We start from the raw sequence: 18,364 nt of genomic DNA, 5'->3' as shown, positions 1-18,364 counted from the left end.
CAAGAATGATGTGGTGTAAACACTGTAAGGTGGAAGTGAATTTTTTCCTGTTGGCGATTGGAATAAATATTTAATTAGTATTACAAAGGTAGATGAGTTTCTCAAAATGTAGTTGAATGAAGCAGCAAGTTGTGAAACTGGATGGAGGCTATAGCTATTGGCTACTGTGTTAAATGAAATGGGTAGTGACATGTGGTGGGAATGGCTTTAGGTTTTGGTAATATTGGAGTTGCCTGTTTTTTTTGTTTTCAGAAAGCCACACATTTGATGGGAAATCACCAGGCTGATCACTGGGTCTCCGGGGCAGAGTTTGATCTTCGGGTGGGAAGAGGTGGCATTAGGCTCCTCCCACCCAGATTCTAGTTACTCCTCACCTGTCATGATCCTACCCAGGCTGCGGAGCTGCATATCTCACTCTTGTTTCAGTTTCCCTGTTTTGCTTGAATCCATTCCTGGATTTCCTTTTGCTTTGTTCTGATCTCCCATTCCTTGCTTCTGCTTCAGCTCTTTGCTTCAGCTCTGTTTCCTTTATAAGGTGTGCCCCTCCCGTGTGTTCTGTTTGTCTCAGTCTGCAGTCTAAGGTATGTCTCCGTGCTATGTGTTTGGTTTACATGTTTAGTTTGTTTCGTACCTCTGTCAGCAGGGATTAGCGTTAGGACCCACCGTCATTGGAGTACTTTGGCGTAGTGGTGGGCTAAGCATACTATGGCCATAAGATGTGACGGAATCTCCAATAGTTATCAACCAGTCCTAGGCTAGTTTCTGTATTTTTGTGTATCAGTCTGTCCCTTTTCCCCGGTAGAGGGGTGTCCTGTCCTGTTCATGTCTTGTTCCATGTAGTGCCCTGTATCATGTATATCTTGCCTATTATGTTTCTTGCCTGGTCTCCCTATCCCTTGCTTGTTATGTTTCTTCTATAACCTCTGCTTAGCTTCCACACTCCCAGCCTGCAGCATCCTGCACATGAGTCTTGTGTAATGTTTCATGCATGTTCCAGGGAGCCTGCAGGATTTAACTTCGTTCTGGACTACATCCGCTGCTATATCTGGGCGCTGGTGTGTGGCTGCACAACCCTAGATGCTCATCACCCGTGCGAGTGCAGTCGTCCCGCACCAGGCCCTGTCCTGAGACTCCGCTACTGCATACTGAACTCCATCTTTGGGCGCGCTGGGTCATTACAGTCGTCCGTATGGACCCAGTTTCCTGACATCACCCCATATAAGTCCATTAAAGGCTAGCCCCACCTCTTTACTCAGCCACACCTCTTTCCTGCCTATTATAAGGAGCAAAAGAGTGGAACTTAGCAATTAGTCTTCAGTAGCTAAGATTTGTCTACTTGGCATCTATAGAGGTTGTATATAAAGAGCATTCCTGGAGTCGTGTAAAAGTGATGTAATAACCACACCTTTCTTCTGATTTTTTTCGGGATCATCTTTATAAATATGTTGCAATGCATTAATAATTTAATGCCACTTTATATCAGAATCAAATAACATTAAAGGGTTTCCAGATACAACTGTTTTAACCTGTGGATTTAATTATACGTTATGAGTTCCTTCTGTGAGCTAGCATGGGCAGATAGTGGACTAAGTGACCTTCAAGAAATCGAATTAATTTAGATACGTAATATTTAGGACCATTACGTTTTTCTTACAGTAGACATGCACCGAGACCGGTCCTCCATAGTGCAGACTGAAATTAGTTAAAATTGGAGTTCTCCAACAAATCACTTTCTGGCAATGAACATATATCGATCAATAGCTGCAATAATTATACCGGTACTTTATTCATATCAAGGGTATTATTGTTAGATACTCTGCGATAAATGTACTACATTTTCATGATGTGCTCTCTGTAAAGTTCACTTTAAGGGATGTTCCAATGCACCCACCACCAAATAATGTTTAATAATGTAATTTGTGCATTAATATGTATTCTTTACCTTCAGACTGAAAGGCTACAACTCACCATTGCCTCCACTATCTCCGTTTAAGCTGCCAATCGCTTTAAGCGGCCAATCACTGGTAGGAAAGTGGTCCTTTTCAAATCAAATCAAAAAGAGAGATGTTTTTCCAAGATAAATGTATTTTGGAATAATTAGATATGTCATGTAAATTATGTATGAATTATGAGTTCCATGCAAGGTGATATGTAGCATCTTAAAAATCTGAGAAATATTTGAAAAATAATATTGTGTAGGAAGTTATACTTTAAAGATTTACATAATCTGTAATATAATGTATCATGAAATACTATGAATGTTAAATCCAGAATATACCATCCAATATATTTACTTATTTAGTATATTAAAACCTATAGAGTGCAATTATAAACAAATCAATGGAAGACTTTTTATTTGACTATTTTATTTCATTTCAAATGTCTGGTTCAACCTTGTGCACTGATTTTGTTTTATTTATGTAGACTTTGATAAATAAAGATTGCTCAGTTTTCATTAAATATCTGTGTTTATTACAGTGCCTTAAATTCTGCTATTATAATATAATATAGCAACCTTTTTTTCTGGGGACTTCATGTGTGATGCTGTGTGTATATGATCTAGTTGTGTTATCATACCCCAATCTACAAGACAAACATTCAGAATCCTTATTATACTGTCTCGTGGGAAATAGAATGACTCAATATCATTGCCCTAATGAATCAGCAGAGTGTGGTGCATAAACAGGGAATGTCACCCAAAACGCCACACGATTGTCTTTAGTGGAGAGTTTAAGGAAGTTTATGGGGACAAAATGCATTAAGTCTTCTCTTTTAGACTACACACCCATCAGCCATAACATTCTGACCATTGACAGGTGAAGTGATAATCTTGTTATCATGGCGCCTGTCAGAGGGTGGGGGATGTATTAGGCAGCAAGTGAACATTTCTTCCTCAAAGTTAATGTGTTAGTAGCAGGAAAAATGGGCAAATGTAAGGATCTGAGTGACTTTGACAAGGCCCAACTTGTGATGGCTAGACAACTGGGTCAGATCATCTCCAAAACTGCAGCTTCTGTGGGTGGTACTAGTCTGCAGTGGTAAGTACCTATCAAAAGTGCCCCAAGGAAGGAAAAGAGGTGAACCGGCGATAGGGCAGCCAAAGCTCATTTAAGCAGGCGGGGGGGAGGCTGACCCGTGTGGTCAAATCCAACATACAAGCTTCTGTTGCTCAAATTGCTGAAAAAGTTAATGCTGGTTCTGATAGAAAGGTGTCAGAACACAAATTGCATCGCATGCCTATAATGGGCATGTGAGCATTAGAACTGGACCACGAAGCAATGGAAGAAGGCGGCCTGGTCTGATGAATCACGTTTTATTTTACATCACATGGATGGCCGGCTGCGCGTGCATCACTTACCTGAAGAACACATGGTACCAGGATGCATCCATGGAGGCCCCATGTCGCAACTTACAGGACTTAAAGGATCTGCTACTAACGTCTTGGCAGAGGCGTATATAGGGTATGGCAGCCATGGCACGTGCCATGGGCGCCATCCCAAGGGGGGCGCCGGTGAGCGGCTTTTAAATGCCGCTCACCGGCATTTTTTTATTTTTTTTGATGCGGAGGAGAGAGAGGGGCGCCTAGCAACCGCTCGGCGCCCCTCATTCTCCTCCACGAGCCCTCTACCCCCATCCCGGTGCCGGCATTTCATGCAGAGCGCCGCAATATGCATTCTATTTTTACTCACCACGATTGCGGATTATCATAGCGGATGACATCAATTGATATTTATTTCTCCTGAGGAAGCCCAGTGAGCGGCGAAACGCGTTGAGAAGTTTTTTAATCTGCATGTTCCTGATCCACTACAATGGACATTTAGTTTGAATAGCGACTTGAATTCAACCATCCTAGATTTTAAAGAATAAAGAACAGTCTTCATACCTCAGACGAGCCTGTTGTGCTGGCACTGTTTGTGAGTGCATTTCACACCTTTTACATAGCTTCTTGTTCTTGACAATATTACACTATAAGATTATTTCTTTTTTCTATGTACACATGCGCCCCGAATTTTGCTGGTTACGTGTTTGAACGCCGAGAGGAGCGTTCTGGTTGGGCTGCGGCAGTGATACATTAGAGAAGTAATTTTTGGTTCCTATTCTTTTACCATCACCTTACACGTGTTTTTTGGGTGTTTTTAGTTTTTCGTTTTGCGGCGCTCTGCATGAAATGCCGGCACCAGCGAGCGGCTTTTAAACACTGATGCGGAGGAGATAGAGGGGCGCCGAGCGGTTGCTAGGCGCCCCTCTATCTCCTCCGCATCAGTATTTAAAAGCCGCTCGCTGGTGCCCGCTGCTTCACTGCTGGGCGCCGAAATATGACGTCATATTACGGCGCTCAGCAGTGAAGCAGCGGGCACCAGCGAGCGGTGCAGGAAGACAGCAACATCGTGCTCCCGTCACTGGACTTCAAGGTGAGAGGGGGGGGTTAAAAAGTGATGAGGGAGGGGGGTTAAAAAGTGGTGAGGGAGGGGGGTTAAAAAGTGGTAAGGGAGGGAGGGGGGTTAAAAAGTGTGGGGGGGGTAAAAAGTGGTAAGGGAGGGGGGTTAAAAAGTGGTGAGGGAGGGGGGTAAAAAGTGGTAAGGGAGGGGGGTAAAAAGTGGTAAGGGAGGGAGGGAGGTGGGTAAAAAGTGGTAAGGGAGGGAGGGAGGTGGGTAAAAAGTGGTGAGGGAGGGAGGGGGGTAAAAAGTGGTGAGGGAGGGAGGGGGGTAAAAAGTGGTAAGGGAGGGAGGGAGGGGGTTAAAAAGTGGTAAGGGAGGGAGGGGGTTAAAAAGTGGTGAGGGAGGGAGGGAGGGGGTTAAAAAGTGGTGAGGGAGGGAGGGGGTGGGTTAAAAAGTGATGAGGGAGGGGGTTAGATATAAGTAAAGAGTGTGCATTAATGTGTGGATGCATTGAGTGAATGAGAGAGAGCATGAGTTAATGTGTGGATGAGTTGTCTGAATGAGGGCGAGCATGAGTTAATATGTGAATGTATTGTCTGAATGAGGGAGAGCATGAGTTAATGTGTGGATGAATTGTCTGAATGAGGGAGAGCATGAGTTAATGTGTGGATGAGTTCTCTGAATTAAAGTGTGAATTAGTGAGTGACTGTAAAAGTGTTTGTGTGTATCATAGATGTATAATTGTGGAAGGGCAAAGATGGCACTAGCAGGAGGTTTGAGCCTTGGGGACCGAGATGGCACAGGCAGGGTGTATATGGGACAAAGATGGCACTGGCCGGACTATTTGGGGACAAAGTTGACTTGTGGTGGGCTATTTGGGGACAAAGATGGCAAATCTTATGTGTGTAATCTGGGTGCTGGCCAGGTTCCATGTCGGCAGTGTGGACGCCAGGGCTGGCTTTGCGGTGTGCAACCTGTGATCTATGCCTGTAATTTAGGGGGTTTTAAATATACCTTTAATGCCGTGTTTTTATGTGAATTCCAATTGATCTTTACCTGCAAAGCTGGGTTTTTGTGTTATGCTGTAGATCCATATCTGCTATGCTATGTTTCCATACATTATTTATGTGTACCTGCAAATACAGGGTTAATAGGTCTTATTCAGTTGATCTATACCTGCGATGCTACGTTTCATATATTATTATTGTATACCTGCAAATACAGGACTTGTATGTCTGATTCTGTTTATTTGATATATACCTTCAGTGCTGAGATCACAAGTGAATTTCAATTGATCTGGGTTTGCGTGTTGATCTATACCCGCTATCGACAGCAGGGACTAATATATATATATATATATGCAGCAGGGGCTAGTAAATGGGTTTTTATTTGGACAGGGGCGCAATTTCAGTGCTTGCCATAGGCGCTATTTTCAGTAGATACGCCTCTGCGTCTTGGTGCCAGATACCACACCACAACTTCAGAGGTCTAGTAGAGTCCATGTCTCAACGGGTCCGGACTGTTTTGGCGGCAAAAGGGAGACCTACACAATGTTAGGCAGGTGGTCATAATGTTATGGCTGATCGGTGTATAGCAAGGAGGTCCATCCACCAAACAGTAATAGCTATTGGTGTTTTTGCTAGCTTTTCACTTGAGGATAACGAGCTTTTCTGGCTTTTCTATGATTAAGATACACAGATTCCTTCATATGTGTGCCGGTTAGGGTTAACTATATGTACAAGAAACCTGGCTACACTCATGAAGCGTAATACGTGCTACAATGTTGATTGACTAAAAGTCACACATTCCTTGCGTAGTTACCAGGTACAGCACCAAGTATTCTCAGAAGTGGACTTGTAGAGCGTAAGGCAGAATCACCCTTCTCAAAACATTACCTACTTGGATCATGGCTACCCATTTATCAAAGCACACAACGGCATCATGAAAAATCTCTTTCCGGGAAAGGTATTACTGTCTTGAATTTAAAGCAAAGCATAGAATAATGTGCACATTCCTTACTTATATCATTGGGCAACATGCAGTTTGAAAAGATCCCTGAGTAACCGGCCAACATCTGCTTTCTTTGGAATGTCTTTGTGCTATAATTATATATCCGGATATCACAATAGTGAAAGAATTAAAATAGGGATGAAATAATTCCGCAAATGCAGAATATGCCTTTCCAAGCAAAATCTATGGAGGATTTACAAAGTCATAGAGAATTAGATGTTATACTGCTGTCATCGTGGTATGATACACAAAACCACAAGCGGTGGAACATTTATCACGGCTTTGTAAATGAGTCTCTGCAGGACAAACAGCACTGACAGACATGCAAAACTCATATGGTAAATTTCCCGACATGCTGCAAGCGGTCTATTAACCTTGTTAAAGCGAATAAGACTCGCTCTCTTGATATCTACAGCCTGACATAATGACATACCTCGTACATGTGGTTTAAAGCAAAATCTGTCAGTAGGAGGTAAGTTCTGTAATGAGTTGCATATTTTGCGAGACGGAAATATTTCAATACATCCGTTAATGAATAATACCTTTAACTCTTTCAGAGCTAGATATATGTCCATCACTATGGTAACGCTAGAAATAATATGAACAACATGCATGGTCCCAGGATTTTAGGGGGCCAGGTGCAAGATTATTTATGGGGCATATCTTAGAAACATAGAATTCCACAGCAGATAAGAACCATTTGGTCCATTTTTTCTATTAATTTTCCCTGGTGTAGAGACTTAATTCTTAATCAGTCTATATGCCTATCCCATCCATGTCTAAATAGCTTGTATTAGCCTCTACCACTTCTAATGGGAGGCTGCTGCACTTATCCACCTCTCTCTCTCTCTCTCTCTCTCTGCCTTTTAATGATTTTACTGTAAAAGCTCTAAAAATGCACCTGAAAATAAGACTTCTCAAGGTATTCTCCTTGATAAAACATTTTCTGAAGAAGTAAAAAATGTGTCTGATAGATAAGGACAAATAGTGATTGAGGACATTTCACACTTTAATGTTTTTTTTTTTCACTCTTGTTAAGGTCCCTAAGAGTCCCTTATAAATAGAGGGAAACTTGATGATGTCATGGTGACATTACAGGGGGATAAGGCTTTTTATTGCACTAAAAAATATATGAGGTTCAAGATCAAATTTCCAGGGTAGGCAAATTAATTCAGAAGCAAAGGCCCAAGCCATAGTTCAGTTTATTTAGTCTTGAAATAGTGCAGCTGTTCTTAAAAGAGGTAATTTATTGCAGAACAAGGTATTTAAATAAAAGTCATTACCTAAACAACAGTGACATCTAGTGGTCAGTTAATGGACCTGCAATGAGGCACCCATCCAAAAGAGTTCAACAACAGGGTTGAACGTTATGGACTTTTTCAGCCTAAATTACTATGTACTATTCAGCCCATCTAGTCTGCCTATTGTCACTGCTGTAACAACGCCAAAACTTATTTCATACCACCCAAGTGTCTTGGTTTTTTATGCAGTGTCCAATTTTTCCAGGCAGTGAAGTTCAAGTGCCATTTGGGGAGATAATCTTATCTATTTAAAATCATAGAAACATGAAAAAAATAATTGCTAGAGTATGTAAAAAACCTATAAAGCAATTTTCTTAGAATTTCTTCTACACAGTAGAACAATGATCGAATTTATGTTCGCCAACATTCCCTAATCACAGACATAACCCACATACATATATTTTTTTGTGTTCCAGGGGGCCACATCCATCCCTTGCATAGTAGCCTATAATGTAGTATTTTTAAGCAGTTTGGGGGTAGTGAACAGGGACAGGGTTTTGTAATTGTTACATGCAGTGCTACGGTAATCGGATGTAAGGGCTTTTATTTTTAATTTGGATAGAGATCCTTTTAGGAACATCACTGAGCTCACTTTATTGTTTATTTATTGTATTGCTCATTTTTATTTACATTTTGTTAAAAAAAATATCTTCCCTCTGGTCTCCTCTGCAATGATCACACTGTGATCAGCAAACAAGACTCCCTAGACTTCCATTGCTGATTGCAATGCATGCAATCAGCCAGCAGGAGGGCAATCGGATTTCCCAGCAGGGTCTAGACAGACCATGCTGGGTATATCTTGTCCTCCAGTGACCTTCCAGTGGGCATCAGTGATCAGGAAACGAGAGAGGTGACATGCAATAGAAACACTTAAAGGGATTTAATTGGAGGGAAGTTTATTTCAAATGAGGAGAAATGTTAGAACATTTAGAGGCATAATCTACATCTAGAGGGTCAGATGTTCAGACTTAATGTAAGGACGATTTACTTCATTGAGATGGTGGTACGTAAGTGGAAAGCCTCCCAGCAGAAGTGGTAGAGCATAATACAGCAAGGGAATTTAAATGCACACGGGAGTCGTTACATTAGGAATCATGTGCAGACTAGATGTGTGTGCATGTGTGTTTCTACAAATAATGCTTACGGTTAGATTTAATCCCTTCTGTGTACAAAGGGTTAATCAATACCAATCAATATGTATCAATCATTAAGAAACATTGCTGTGTTCCCCTCACCTCATTATTACTGAATTCACAAAATTATATGATTTTTAACCAAACACATGCTATTTTGCACATGTATTATTATTTATTATTATGTAGTCAGTTTTGACATGTGATAGCTGAGGCCGATGGGAGTTGTGATCCAGAAAAAGTTCGTCTACTTTCTGGAATGATTATGATTATTATTATTAGCCCAGAACTATAACATTCCGTACAGATCCAGAACACAAGCGAGCTGCTTCCTCCTACACACTGCTGATCCAAGCTGTTCAGCCCACAGCACCGCCCACCTCTCCAGTAACCACCAATAGCAACCTCGGTCTGCCCCCAGCGCTGACAACCAGTCCCAACCGAGACCGTATCCAGCTAATCAAAATACCCTTTACTCTTCCTTATTGTGTTTTGGACGGCGGTCTGTGATTGGTTCACTGCTTGTAGGAGGGGGTGACCAGGAAGTGCAGAGTGCATGGCGAGAACGGGAGTCTAAGGCTTCCCTGACAGCACCGCCTTGGATACAGCGCTTCGGAGGCGCATTGGGACGGGAAAGTCACAGCTATCCATAGGAATGTCTGAGAGGTGATGCGCTTCCCGTAAGTACACCTGTGGTTCATTCATTCATGCCACTGACAGAGGCAATAAACCAGGGCACCTGCGCATATTAACCCCTGCAATTCTGCCCTGGAGTATATAATCAGGAAATAAAATGACAGGGGTCTAACCATCTCAATGGCCGGGATATATTTTTATATATAACATGATATCCCCTATTCCCATAGATACTGTATCAGTATATATTAAAATACATACTGATACATACTGTATCAGTATGTATTTTAATATGTGATAATGTGATTAGATAACCAAGCTGGGATGTTTATGGAAAATGTATATTGTATACTTCACAATCTATAGATAAAGCAACCTTCTCAAGATTTTATAGGATTGACTCTGTTTAATGTGAATTTTATTCCCTTCCTTTAGTGCATATATATATCTGTGTGTGTGATATATATCACACACACAGATGATGACAGCTGTAAGTCCCAAGCCCCAGGACTGATATTCCATGTAAACTGTAAATTATTTCTAATTTGTGACGTTATGTTTGTACTTGTTATAAATGGCTTTACTGATTTCTAACCTACAAACAGTAGCTAAAAAAAAACCCCTAGCAGAATATAAGTGTGGGAGCGCAATCCCTAATAATCATACAAAAAGTAACAAAAGAGAAAAAAAGACTTAAAATCTCCATTTATTCCAAAATCTACTAAAATAAAATGAAAGTAGAAAGTGGTGGGAAATTGTCCCTGTATGGGCTATAATCAGACCAAGGGGGAAAGACCACCCCTCTCAGCCAAAAATGTATAATCCCAAATCTAAATCCCCTAAAGTGTCAACAAAATAAACTAAAGTCCTCAATTCCCTGTCTCTCCATTAGAATCACAAGGCAGCGTCCCAGTTAGACTGCTCAGTGTGGACAGAGCTTCGTTCCCAATACTTATCACAAAATATCCCTTTTCCCAAACTTAAGGGAACCCTAACCAAAATAAATAAAATATAATTGTTCAAACAATTATTGATTTCTAAAGCTTTTCTGTGGCTCACACAAGTATTTTTTCTCTAGCAGGTAGAACAAAACCATGTTAATCTAGTGACAGCAGACTTCACCGCTTAGGTAGGTCAGGTTATTATTTGTCTTTAAATATGACGTATCTTTTTTGTTTTGTTGACACCCATATGGCATTTTAGTTGCTATATTGGGCAACGTTCAGTTGATTCAGCAGCAGTGAACCCTAACTTGTTACTTAATCATATGGAATGTGTCAATATCAACTTTACAATTATGTTTTTCCCCCACTACACGACCTTGTATTTAAGAATTTTAAGGTGTGATACTTATACTAGCATGGCTGGCCCATCAGTAACAGCGGCACGTTTACCTCTTGTGTAAAACTCCCTCTAGATTGTAAGCTCATTTGAGCAGGGCCCTCCGGACCTCTTGTTTCTGTACGTCAAATTGTTATGTTATATACTACTTGTAATGTTCTGTTGACCCGTTATACAGCGCTACAGAATATGAGGTCGCTATATAAATCAATGAATAATAATTCTGTGATAACTATTAATTCAGTTGGAACTGATTTGCTAATGTTGTTATTCCTACATCCCCCAGTGAAAGGATATTCAACACATCCAGAATCTGCCATGGTTCACAAGACAGCAGATGGGGATAGGTTCTGCTCGTGCCACAATTCCTTCGGAGCTGCAGAATGCGTACGCCGGCAAGACCGTAGGACTCATAGCATTTGTATGGTCTCGGACTTTTTTTATCCAAACATGGGAGGGGTGGAAAGTCATATTTATCAACTATCCCAGTGCCTGATTGAGCGAGGACACAAAGTTATAATAGTTACTCATGCCTATGGGGACCGAAAGGGAATCCGCTACCTTACTAATGGCCTGAAAGTATATTATTTACCTCTGAAGGTCATGTATAACCAGTCGACTGCAACAACCCTCTTGCACAGCCTTCCTCTTCTCAGGTATATCTTTGTAAGGGAACGAGTCTCAATTATTCACTCGCATAGCTCATTCTCTGCTATGGCCCACGATGCTCTCTTCCACGCAAAGACTATGGGTCTCCATACGGTTTTTACGGACCATTCACTCTTTGGTTTTGCCGACGTCAGCTCTGTGCTCACCAACAAGCTTCTGACTGTGTCCCTGTGTGATACTACCCACATCGTCTGTGTCTCTTACACCAGCAAAGAAAATACGGTGCTCAGAGCAGCACTCGATCCCAAAATTGTCTCGGTAATCCCCAATGCCGTTGATCCAACAGACTTTACTCCAGATCCGCATAAGAAAATGGGCAACAAAATCACCATTGTTGTGGTCAGTAGGCTTGTATACAGAAAAGGTAAGACTTTGTGCAACTGTTTTCACTTATAAAGTTATATTCTGTTACATGCAAAAATTAGTCAGCAGATTGTAATAAAATATTCAAGCATAATATTAAAACCTGATTAATCCTGCTTTCTATTAAAATGTCTTGGGTTTTTTTTAAGAAAGGACCAATTTTGTATTTAAAATGCATATTAATATTGTTTTACATGGACTATAAAGCATCTTATTGCATGTCTATTGGTGCAGTCATTCTTAAGATTTTGGAGCAGCAGTATAAGCCGGTTGTATATGCATCCTAGCTGAATGCTGAGAATGACTGATGCCACGGTGTATGTAGAAGCAGCAAGTCAATATCTTTAAGAATTCATGCAACATTGGCTTCAATAGGCATTTTACATGAAACGCGGGCTGAGTGCTCCTTCACAAACAAGAAGAAATTAAGAGATCTGTTTTGTTCATCAGAAAATTCAGAAATGTGTCAGTATTGTTTGTTGGGAAATGACTGGTGGATCACGCGCTACTCACATTCAATGAGACTGCCAATATAGCTTATTTTGTGTGGTTAAAAGGCTCAGCAATACAGCCTACTTGTCTTATATAATGATAATACAATACTTTCTTACGCCTTTTAATTTTAATAACGTGGGCCCACCAGCAACAGGAGGCCCACCAGAGGCAGCCTTCACATGGGTCCTGGTGGGTCGAGGTTAGATCAGCCCTTTGTGAACAACTTTTGCCCAGGGCCCACCAGAGCCTTGACTCAGCCCTGGGCAGGGATGTGCTCTTAATGTTCAGGCAGCTTTTCTCTCATAGCCCTGGGCCCCTACCTGCTGCTCCAGTTTCTACCGTTTTACGGACCTTGTGCTAATATAGGCATAATAGTTCTGCTTTTATTGACTCCCACTCTAACATCAAGTCCTTGTTCAAATGCAGATAAACCCAATTCTGAGTTATTGACCTATCTAGACAAAATTAGGGCTTTTGGTAGGCTGTGACACCTCAGTGGGCCAACATAAATCCAATAAGGTCTGGAAAGCTTCGGTGTCACATTAGTCTATTTAGGCACTTTGTGTACGCTGGGTGAGTTATGTGTTAAATTCTTTAATTGTACATAATTTAGAACAGTATTTATGCAACATTTTATATTTTCTGAGTTTTTTCCCCTTTTTTTATAGGAATTGATTTGCTGGGGGGCATTATCCCTGAAATGTGTCAGAAATATCCTGAATTGCATTTCCTAATTGGAGGCGAGGGGCCCAAGCGAATCATTTTAGAAGAGGTACGAGAAAGGTACCAACTCCATGACAGGTATTCTCAATAATTCCTCTTTGCCATATGTAAAAAATTAAAGTTCCCTCCTACAATAAAACCACTGTATGAAAAATAGAAAGAGGAGGCACACTTGCAACTACTCTTGAGTGACCTGTTGAGGTCATTTTGAGTATCTATGGAGATGGAACTTGTTGTCCAACAGAAGTTAGGGTACACGTTGACCGATTTTAAATCTTTAAGTGGTCATGATTTGGTACTTGTATTAATACTTTTATACAGAAATATATAACCAGAAATGATATGCTAGAAAATGGTCCAACAAATGTCTTGTTACCCTTAAGTTCATGAATCCTATTTTTATTTGGAATTTTGTAGGGTAAACACTTAAATATGCACATGGACTATGGCAAGCCCATCATGTCTGAAGGGATTTGCCTGCTGTTCCTGCTGCAGAGTCTGTGAACAATTCATTGATATGCAAAGTTTTACTAGTATTATCTATTTATTTTATTATTGACTACACCAGGTTCTAAAAAAAAAAAATAACTTTCTGTTTTCTGTTAAGAATACAACTTTTGGGAGCTCTGGAGCATCAAGATGTACGAAATGTATTAGTAAAGGGAGATATATTTCTAAATACATCTCTAACAGAGGCTTTCTGTATGGCGATTGTTGAGGCTGCCAGCTGCGGATTACAGGTAATTCTTGTGACATTTTCTGTAATAAATAGTGATATTATAAAGTTTTTAGGAATGCTAAAACAGATTTGTTATGCAAAAAGATTCAAATGTTTGGAAGGTAACCTTAAATGGCATTGACTGCCATTATTATTATTATTATATAATTGTGTATTCAGAAGTTTTCTCAGTTTGTAGATAATGGCTCTCAGTGTTTTTCCGGAGTCCCAGACCTTTAGAAATGGCTTTGTAACCATTTCCAGACTGAAAGATGTCAATAACTTTTTCTCATGTATTCGTGAATTTCTTTAGATCGCGACATTATGTTCTGCTTTTTGAGACATTTTTAGCCTATTTCACTTTGCAAGTTCCTATTTAATTGTTTCGATTCAACAGGGCTGGCAGTAATCTATTTAGGATTCAATAACTAAATAAAAGTCTCTCTCTGGTTCATAGACTGCACACACACTTGTAGAACTTTAAAGGAAATGTTGGAAGATAAAATAAGTATAAGATCTCTGTGTTACATTAGTATGCAAAACCAAAATATTGAAGATACTTGGCATATTACAGCAAACATTTCAAGGGCTAGTTGAAAACAAAACCTTTTCCTAAAGAACTTCTACTTCTCAAAATGTCTCTTTTAAATATTGACAGGTTGTGAGCACAAAAGTAGGGGGAATTCCTGAAGTGCTACCAGAAGATCTCATTATCCTCCGTGAACCATCAGTGAAGTCGCTTTGCGATGGTTTAAAGAAAGCCATTGATAACCTGAAGTCAGGGACTTTGCCAAGTCCTGATGCAATCCACAAGAGAGTGAAAACATTTTATACTTGGAGAGATGTTGCTGAAAGGACTGAAAGGGTAAGTGGCTCTCAGGGTATATGACCTTTGTTAAAGGGGAACTGTCACCATACACTTATCCTTACTTATTCTCTTATAAATCAGATTCTGGTCTAACCAGAAAAAGTGCACATAAATGTAGTTCTCTCACAATATATATATATATATATATATATATATATATATATATATATATATATATATATATCTCTCTAGAGTATCTTAGATCTGGTACATGGTTCTCCCAGTTTCTTGTATACCCGATGGGGTAAATATTTTGATCAATTTCTACACTTGATTAAGAAAATTGTTAAATAACCTCAACAATGATTACACAAACACTTGATAGTCCTTAGATCAATCAGGAGTGTAATTCATCATTTGTAGCAGAAAAATTGAATAATGCAAAATAAGAATAAATCCACCCGGAGTGTTAGTGTTCACAGTCAATTAATTGATCCAAATCACAATTTCAAAAAACTAGTTATTAACCCCTTAAGGACCAGGCTGTGTTTTACCTATTGTACCATTGGGACCGAGGCTGTTTTAATACTTTTGCGGTGTTCGTGTTTAGATGTAATTTTCTCTTCACTCATTTAGTGAACCCACACAAATTATATGTTGTTTTTTTCAGGACAAGAAGGGCTTTCTTCAGATACCATTGTTTTAATCATATTATCTAATTTCCCATAAAAAAAATAATAAAATATGATGAAAAATGTAAAAAAAACCCACGTTTTCTGACTTTTACCCCAAAAATCTTTTACTCATCCAAAAAAGCTAATGAAAAAACCTACTAAATATATTCTACTATTTGTCCTGAGTTTAGAAATACCCAATGTTTTTATGTTTTTTTGCTTTTTTTCTGCACGTTATGGAGCATTAAGTACAGGTAGCGTTTTGCTATTTCAAAACCATTTTTTCCAAATCTGGTAATTCTTCCCCCCATGTGCCATTTCGGGTATCTTTGAAGCCGGCCAATGCAATTTACCCCATCAAATCATATATTTTTGAAAACTAGACACCCCAAGGTATTTCAAATGCTAGTATTTTAACCCTTTCCATGCATAAGATTCTACCACCAGCCTTTGCCACACTTTGTGTTAGTATTTTTTTGGTATTTTTTTTTACACAAATTGTACTTTGGGTATACATTTATAGCTCCAGGTATACGTCACTATCAAACAACACCCTAATATGTGTTCAATAACATCTCTCGAGTACAGTGATACCACCCATGCATGGGTTTGACTGCTGTTTGGGGTTAAAAGGCCACATTTGGGAAGTGCGCTTTTTTTCCCCTATTTTGGTCAGTCTGTGCCTATGCCCTATCTTTGAGCCTGGCCACTACAATTTACCTCATAAAACCATATATTTTTGAAAACTAGACACCCCAAGGTACTTAAAATGGTAGTATTTAACCCTTTCCATGCATCAGATTCTACCACCAGCCTTTGCCACACTTTGTGGTAGTATTTTTTTTTATTATTTTTTTCACACAAATTGTACTTTGGGTATAAATTTATAGCTCCAGGTATACGTCACTATCAAACAACACCCTAATATGTGTTCAGGAACATCTCCCGAGTTCATTCATACCCCACATGTATGGGTTTGTCTGGTGTTTGAGGTTAAAATGCCACATTTTGGAAGTGCGCTTTTTTCCCCCCCCATTTCGGTCAGTCTGTGCCTATGCCCTATCTTTGAGCCCGGCCACTCCAATTTACCCCATCAAACCATTCATTTTTTTAAATTAGACACCCCTTGGGTATTTGAAATGCTTTTATTTACATTTTTCCACGTCAGGATTTTTGGGAAGATACAGCGCTAATTTTAGCACTTGCTCATAATAATAAACTTTATTTTTTTATTTTATTTATTTTACTCTTTTTGGACTTTTTTTTTACATTTTGCTGGAACTGGATAGTTCCTCTAAAGCATAATAATTTTTAAATGTTACCATGTTTTTTTTAAGCTTTTTCTTTTTTTCTTTTTTTTTTTTTTATTTTTGTTCTTTTTTTTTTAAATATTTTACTAATCACATAGTGATTAGAAAGCTGGCCTCCATTGACTTGTATGGTTGAATGCAGTACCTGTATTCAACCAGCAAGTGGAGCCAGAGTTCTCTAGAAGGTCAGGAGACTGTCTAGCTAACTTTTTCAACTTTATTATTTTTTTCCCGGACCGCCGCCATCTTGCGGATGGTGAAGACTGCGTGCAGCTGCGGCTGTGACCGCTCTCCGGAGCGGTCACAGTCCATCAAGAGGTAAGTGTTTGGTGTCGCTGGATGCCTCCTGATCGAGGCATTCCAGCGACACCATTGAAGTTTAGGAGGTGATCGTTGATCGCCTCCTAAACGCTTTTAAAACGGGCGTCCGCCGCCATACAATGTATGGCGGCTGTTGACGCCCCGGGGAGGGGCCAGACATGGCCCATCATGCCGATCTCGGTGTTGCTGAATGCCTCGACATCGAGGCATTACAGCAACACCGTTTAAGCTTAGAAAGTGATCATTGATCACTTTCTAAGCTTGTTTAAGTCTGATGACGTGTCAGGCACGTCATAGGTCGTTAAGTGACCGTTTTGCATGACGTGCCTGACCCGGCAATGGACGTTAAGGGGTTAATGTTCAGAGAAAAAAGGCTAAAAAAAATTATAATCTATAAATTTATCCCAATGTTTGTGCGAATCCAATGCGTGTACAAAGTTCAGCAAAAACCGCATAATGCTTTCCTTCCATAAGAGCCAAATCCAAGAGATGCTTCTATCTTATATAAAGTGCAAGCGCGGAAATAGCAGCAGCAGAGGGGCAATTATTTCTGTCTGGATAGAATTTGACTTCTGATCCCTTGTGTTTTTTCTTCATTGTTCTAGGTTTATGATCGAGCGGCCCTTGAAACTGTATTACCCATGAACAAAAGGCTTGAGCGACTTATAGGCCACTGCGGTGTCGTCACCGGCTACGTGTTTGCCTTGTTTGCCATCGTTAGTTATATATTCCTGCTCTTTCTACGGTGGATGACGCCGGATTCTGTGATCGATGTTGCTGTAGATGCCACAGGTCCAGAAGGAGCTTGGTCAAGACAGTATTCCAATAAAAGAGAACGCCAAGAAAATAATTGTAATGTGCTGTCAAATGAGTAAACAAACGTTCATCATGTCTGTTGCTTGCTATGCCTTGGGAGATGTGTACTTTAACCCATCTTAACATAAAAACAAATGTAGAAATTGTTTAAACTATATGTTTTTATGCCTGATTTAAAAAAAAAAAATCTTTACAATTTTCTAAAAGTGAGTGATTTTTTTTGGTTTGCACAGTATTTTTACATTTCTGATTTGCTTGATAAGAATCAAGTAACCTATTTGGCCAAATGTATGGGGTGGAAACTAACCACTTGCTAGGGGTTCGGAGAACAATGCAGTGGCTGTAATGAGTCAAATTTGCATGTCAGTAGTCAGTGTGTCTTCAAATTGTTGGAATATGACCCAGATTCCATGTCTTTCAGTACTTGGAAGAGTCAAACTGCATCTGTAGGAAGCAAACCAAAATGTTCAGCCACATTCAGATTGGATGAAGCTCCAGGCCGTTCAGATTTTGGAAAAAAGTCAATCTCACATTGGTGAAACAAATCTTGTGTTTGATTTGCCCTGAAGCACCTTGTCATTAAGAAAATGCACTTCGTCTGGAACAAGTGTGTTGATATGGTCTCTTAAAAGTTTAAGCTTCCAGGATATTCTCTCTAAAATATATT

At 39.9% G+C, this 18,364-nt stretch overlaps 1 protein-coding gene across 1 annotated transcript; it reads left to right on the top strand.

Moving 5' to 3' along the window:
* The first annotated feature begins 6,829 nt into the window (after positions 1–6,829).
* Positions 6,830–17,756, top strand: LOC149286045 (phosphatidylinositol N-acetylglucosaminyltransferase subunit A-like). Its single transcript, XM_089494395.1, has 7 exons — positions 6,830–6,861; positions 9,111–9,271; positions 11,087–11,833; positions 12,996–13,128; positions 13,658–13,790; positions 14,427–14,633; positions 17,487–17,756. Exons 1-7 carry the CDS (start codon positions 6,830–6,832, stop codon positions 17,754–17,756), a joined length of 1,683 nt encoding a protein of 560 aa, XP_089350521.1.
* The last annotated feature ends 608 nt before the right edge of the window (positions 17,757–18,364 follow it).

The sequence above is a fragment of the Sceloporus occidentalis genome, unplaced genomic scaffold (genome assembly GCF_023333645.1).
Source record: "Sceloporus occidentalis isolate IW3139 unplaced genomic scaffold, rSceOcc1.0.p SCAF_72, whole genome shotgun sequence".
Classification (NCBI taxonomy): Eukaryota; Metazoa; Chordata; class Lepidosauria; order Squamata; family Phrynosomatidae; genus Sceloporus; species Sceloporus occidentalis.
Note: the sequence above shows the minus strand (reverse complement) of the source record. Positions and strands in the feature narration are given on the sequence as shown.

Bases quoted from the DNA above. Each gene is read 5' to 3' on its own strand.
- LOC149286045 (XM_089494395.1), top strand. From the start codon at position 6,830: ATGTGGTTTAAAGCAAAATCTGTCAGTAGGAG. The intron at 11,834-12,995 runs GTAAGACTTTGT...CTTTTTTTATAG, and splicing joins TAGGCTTGTATACAGAAAAG to GAATTGATTTGCTGGGGGGC. The intron at 13,791-14,426 runs GTAATTCTTGTG...AAATATTGACAG, and splicing joins CTGCCAGCTGCGGATTACAG to GTTGTGAGCACAAAAGTAGG.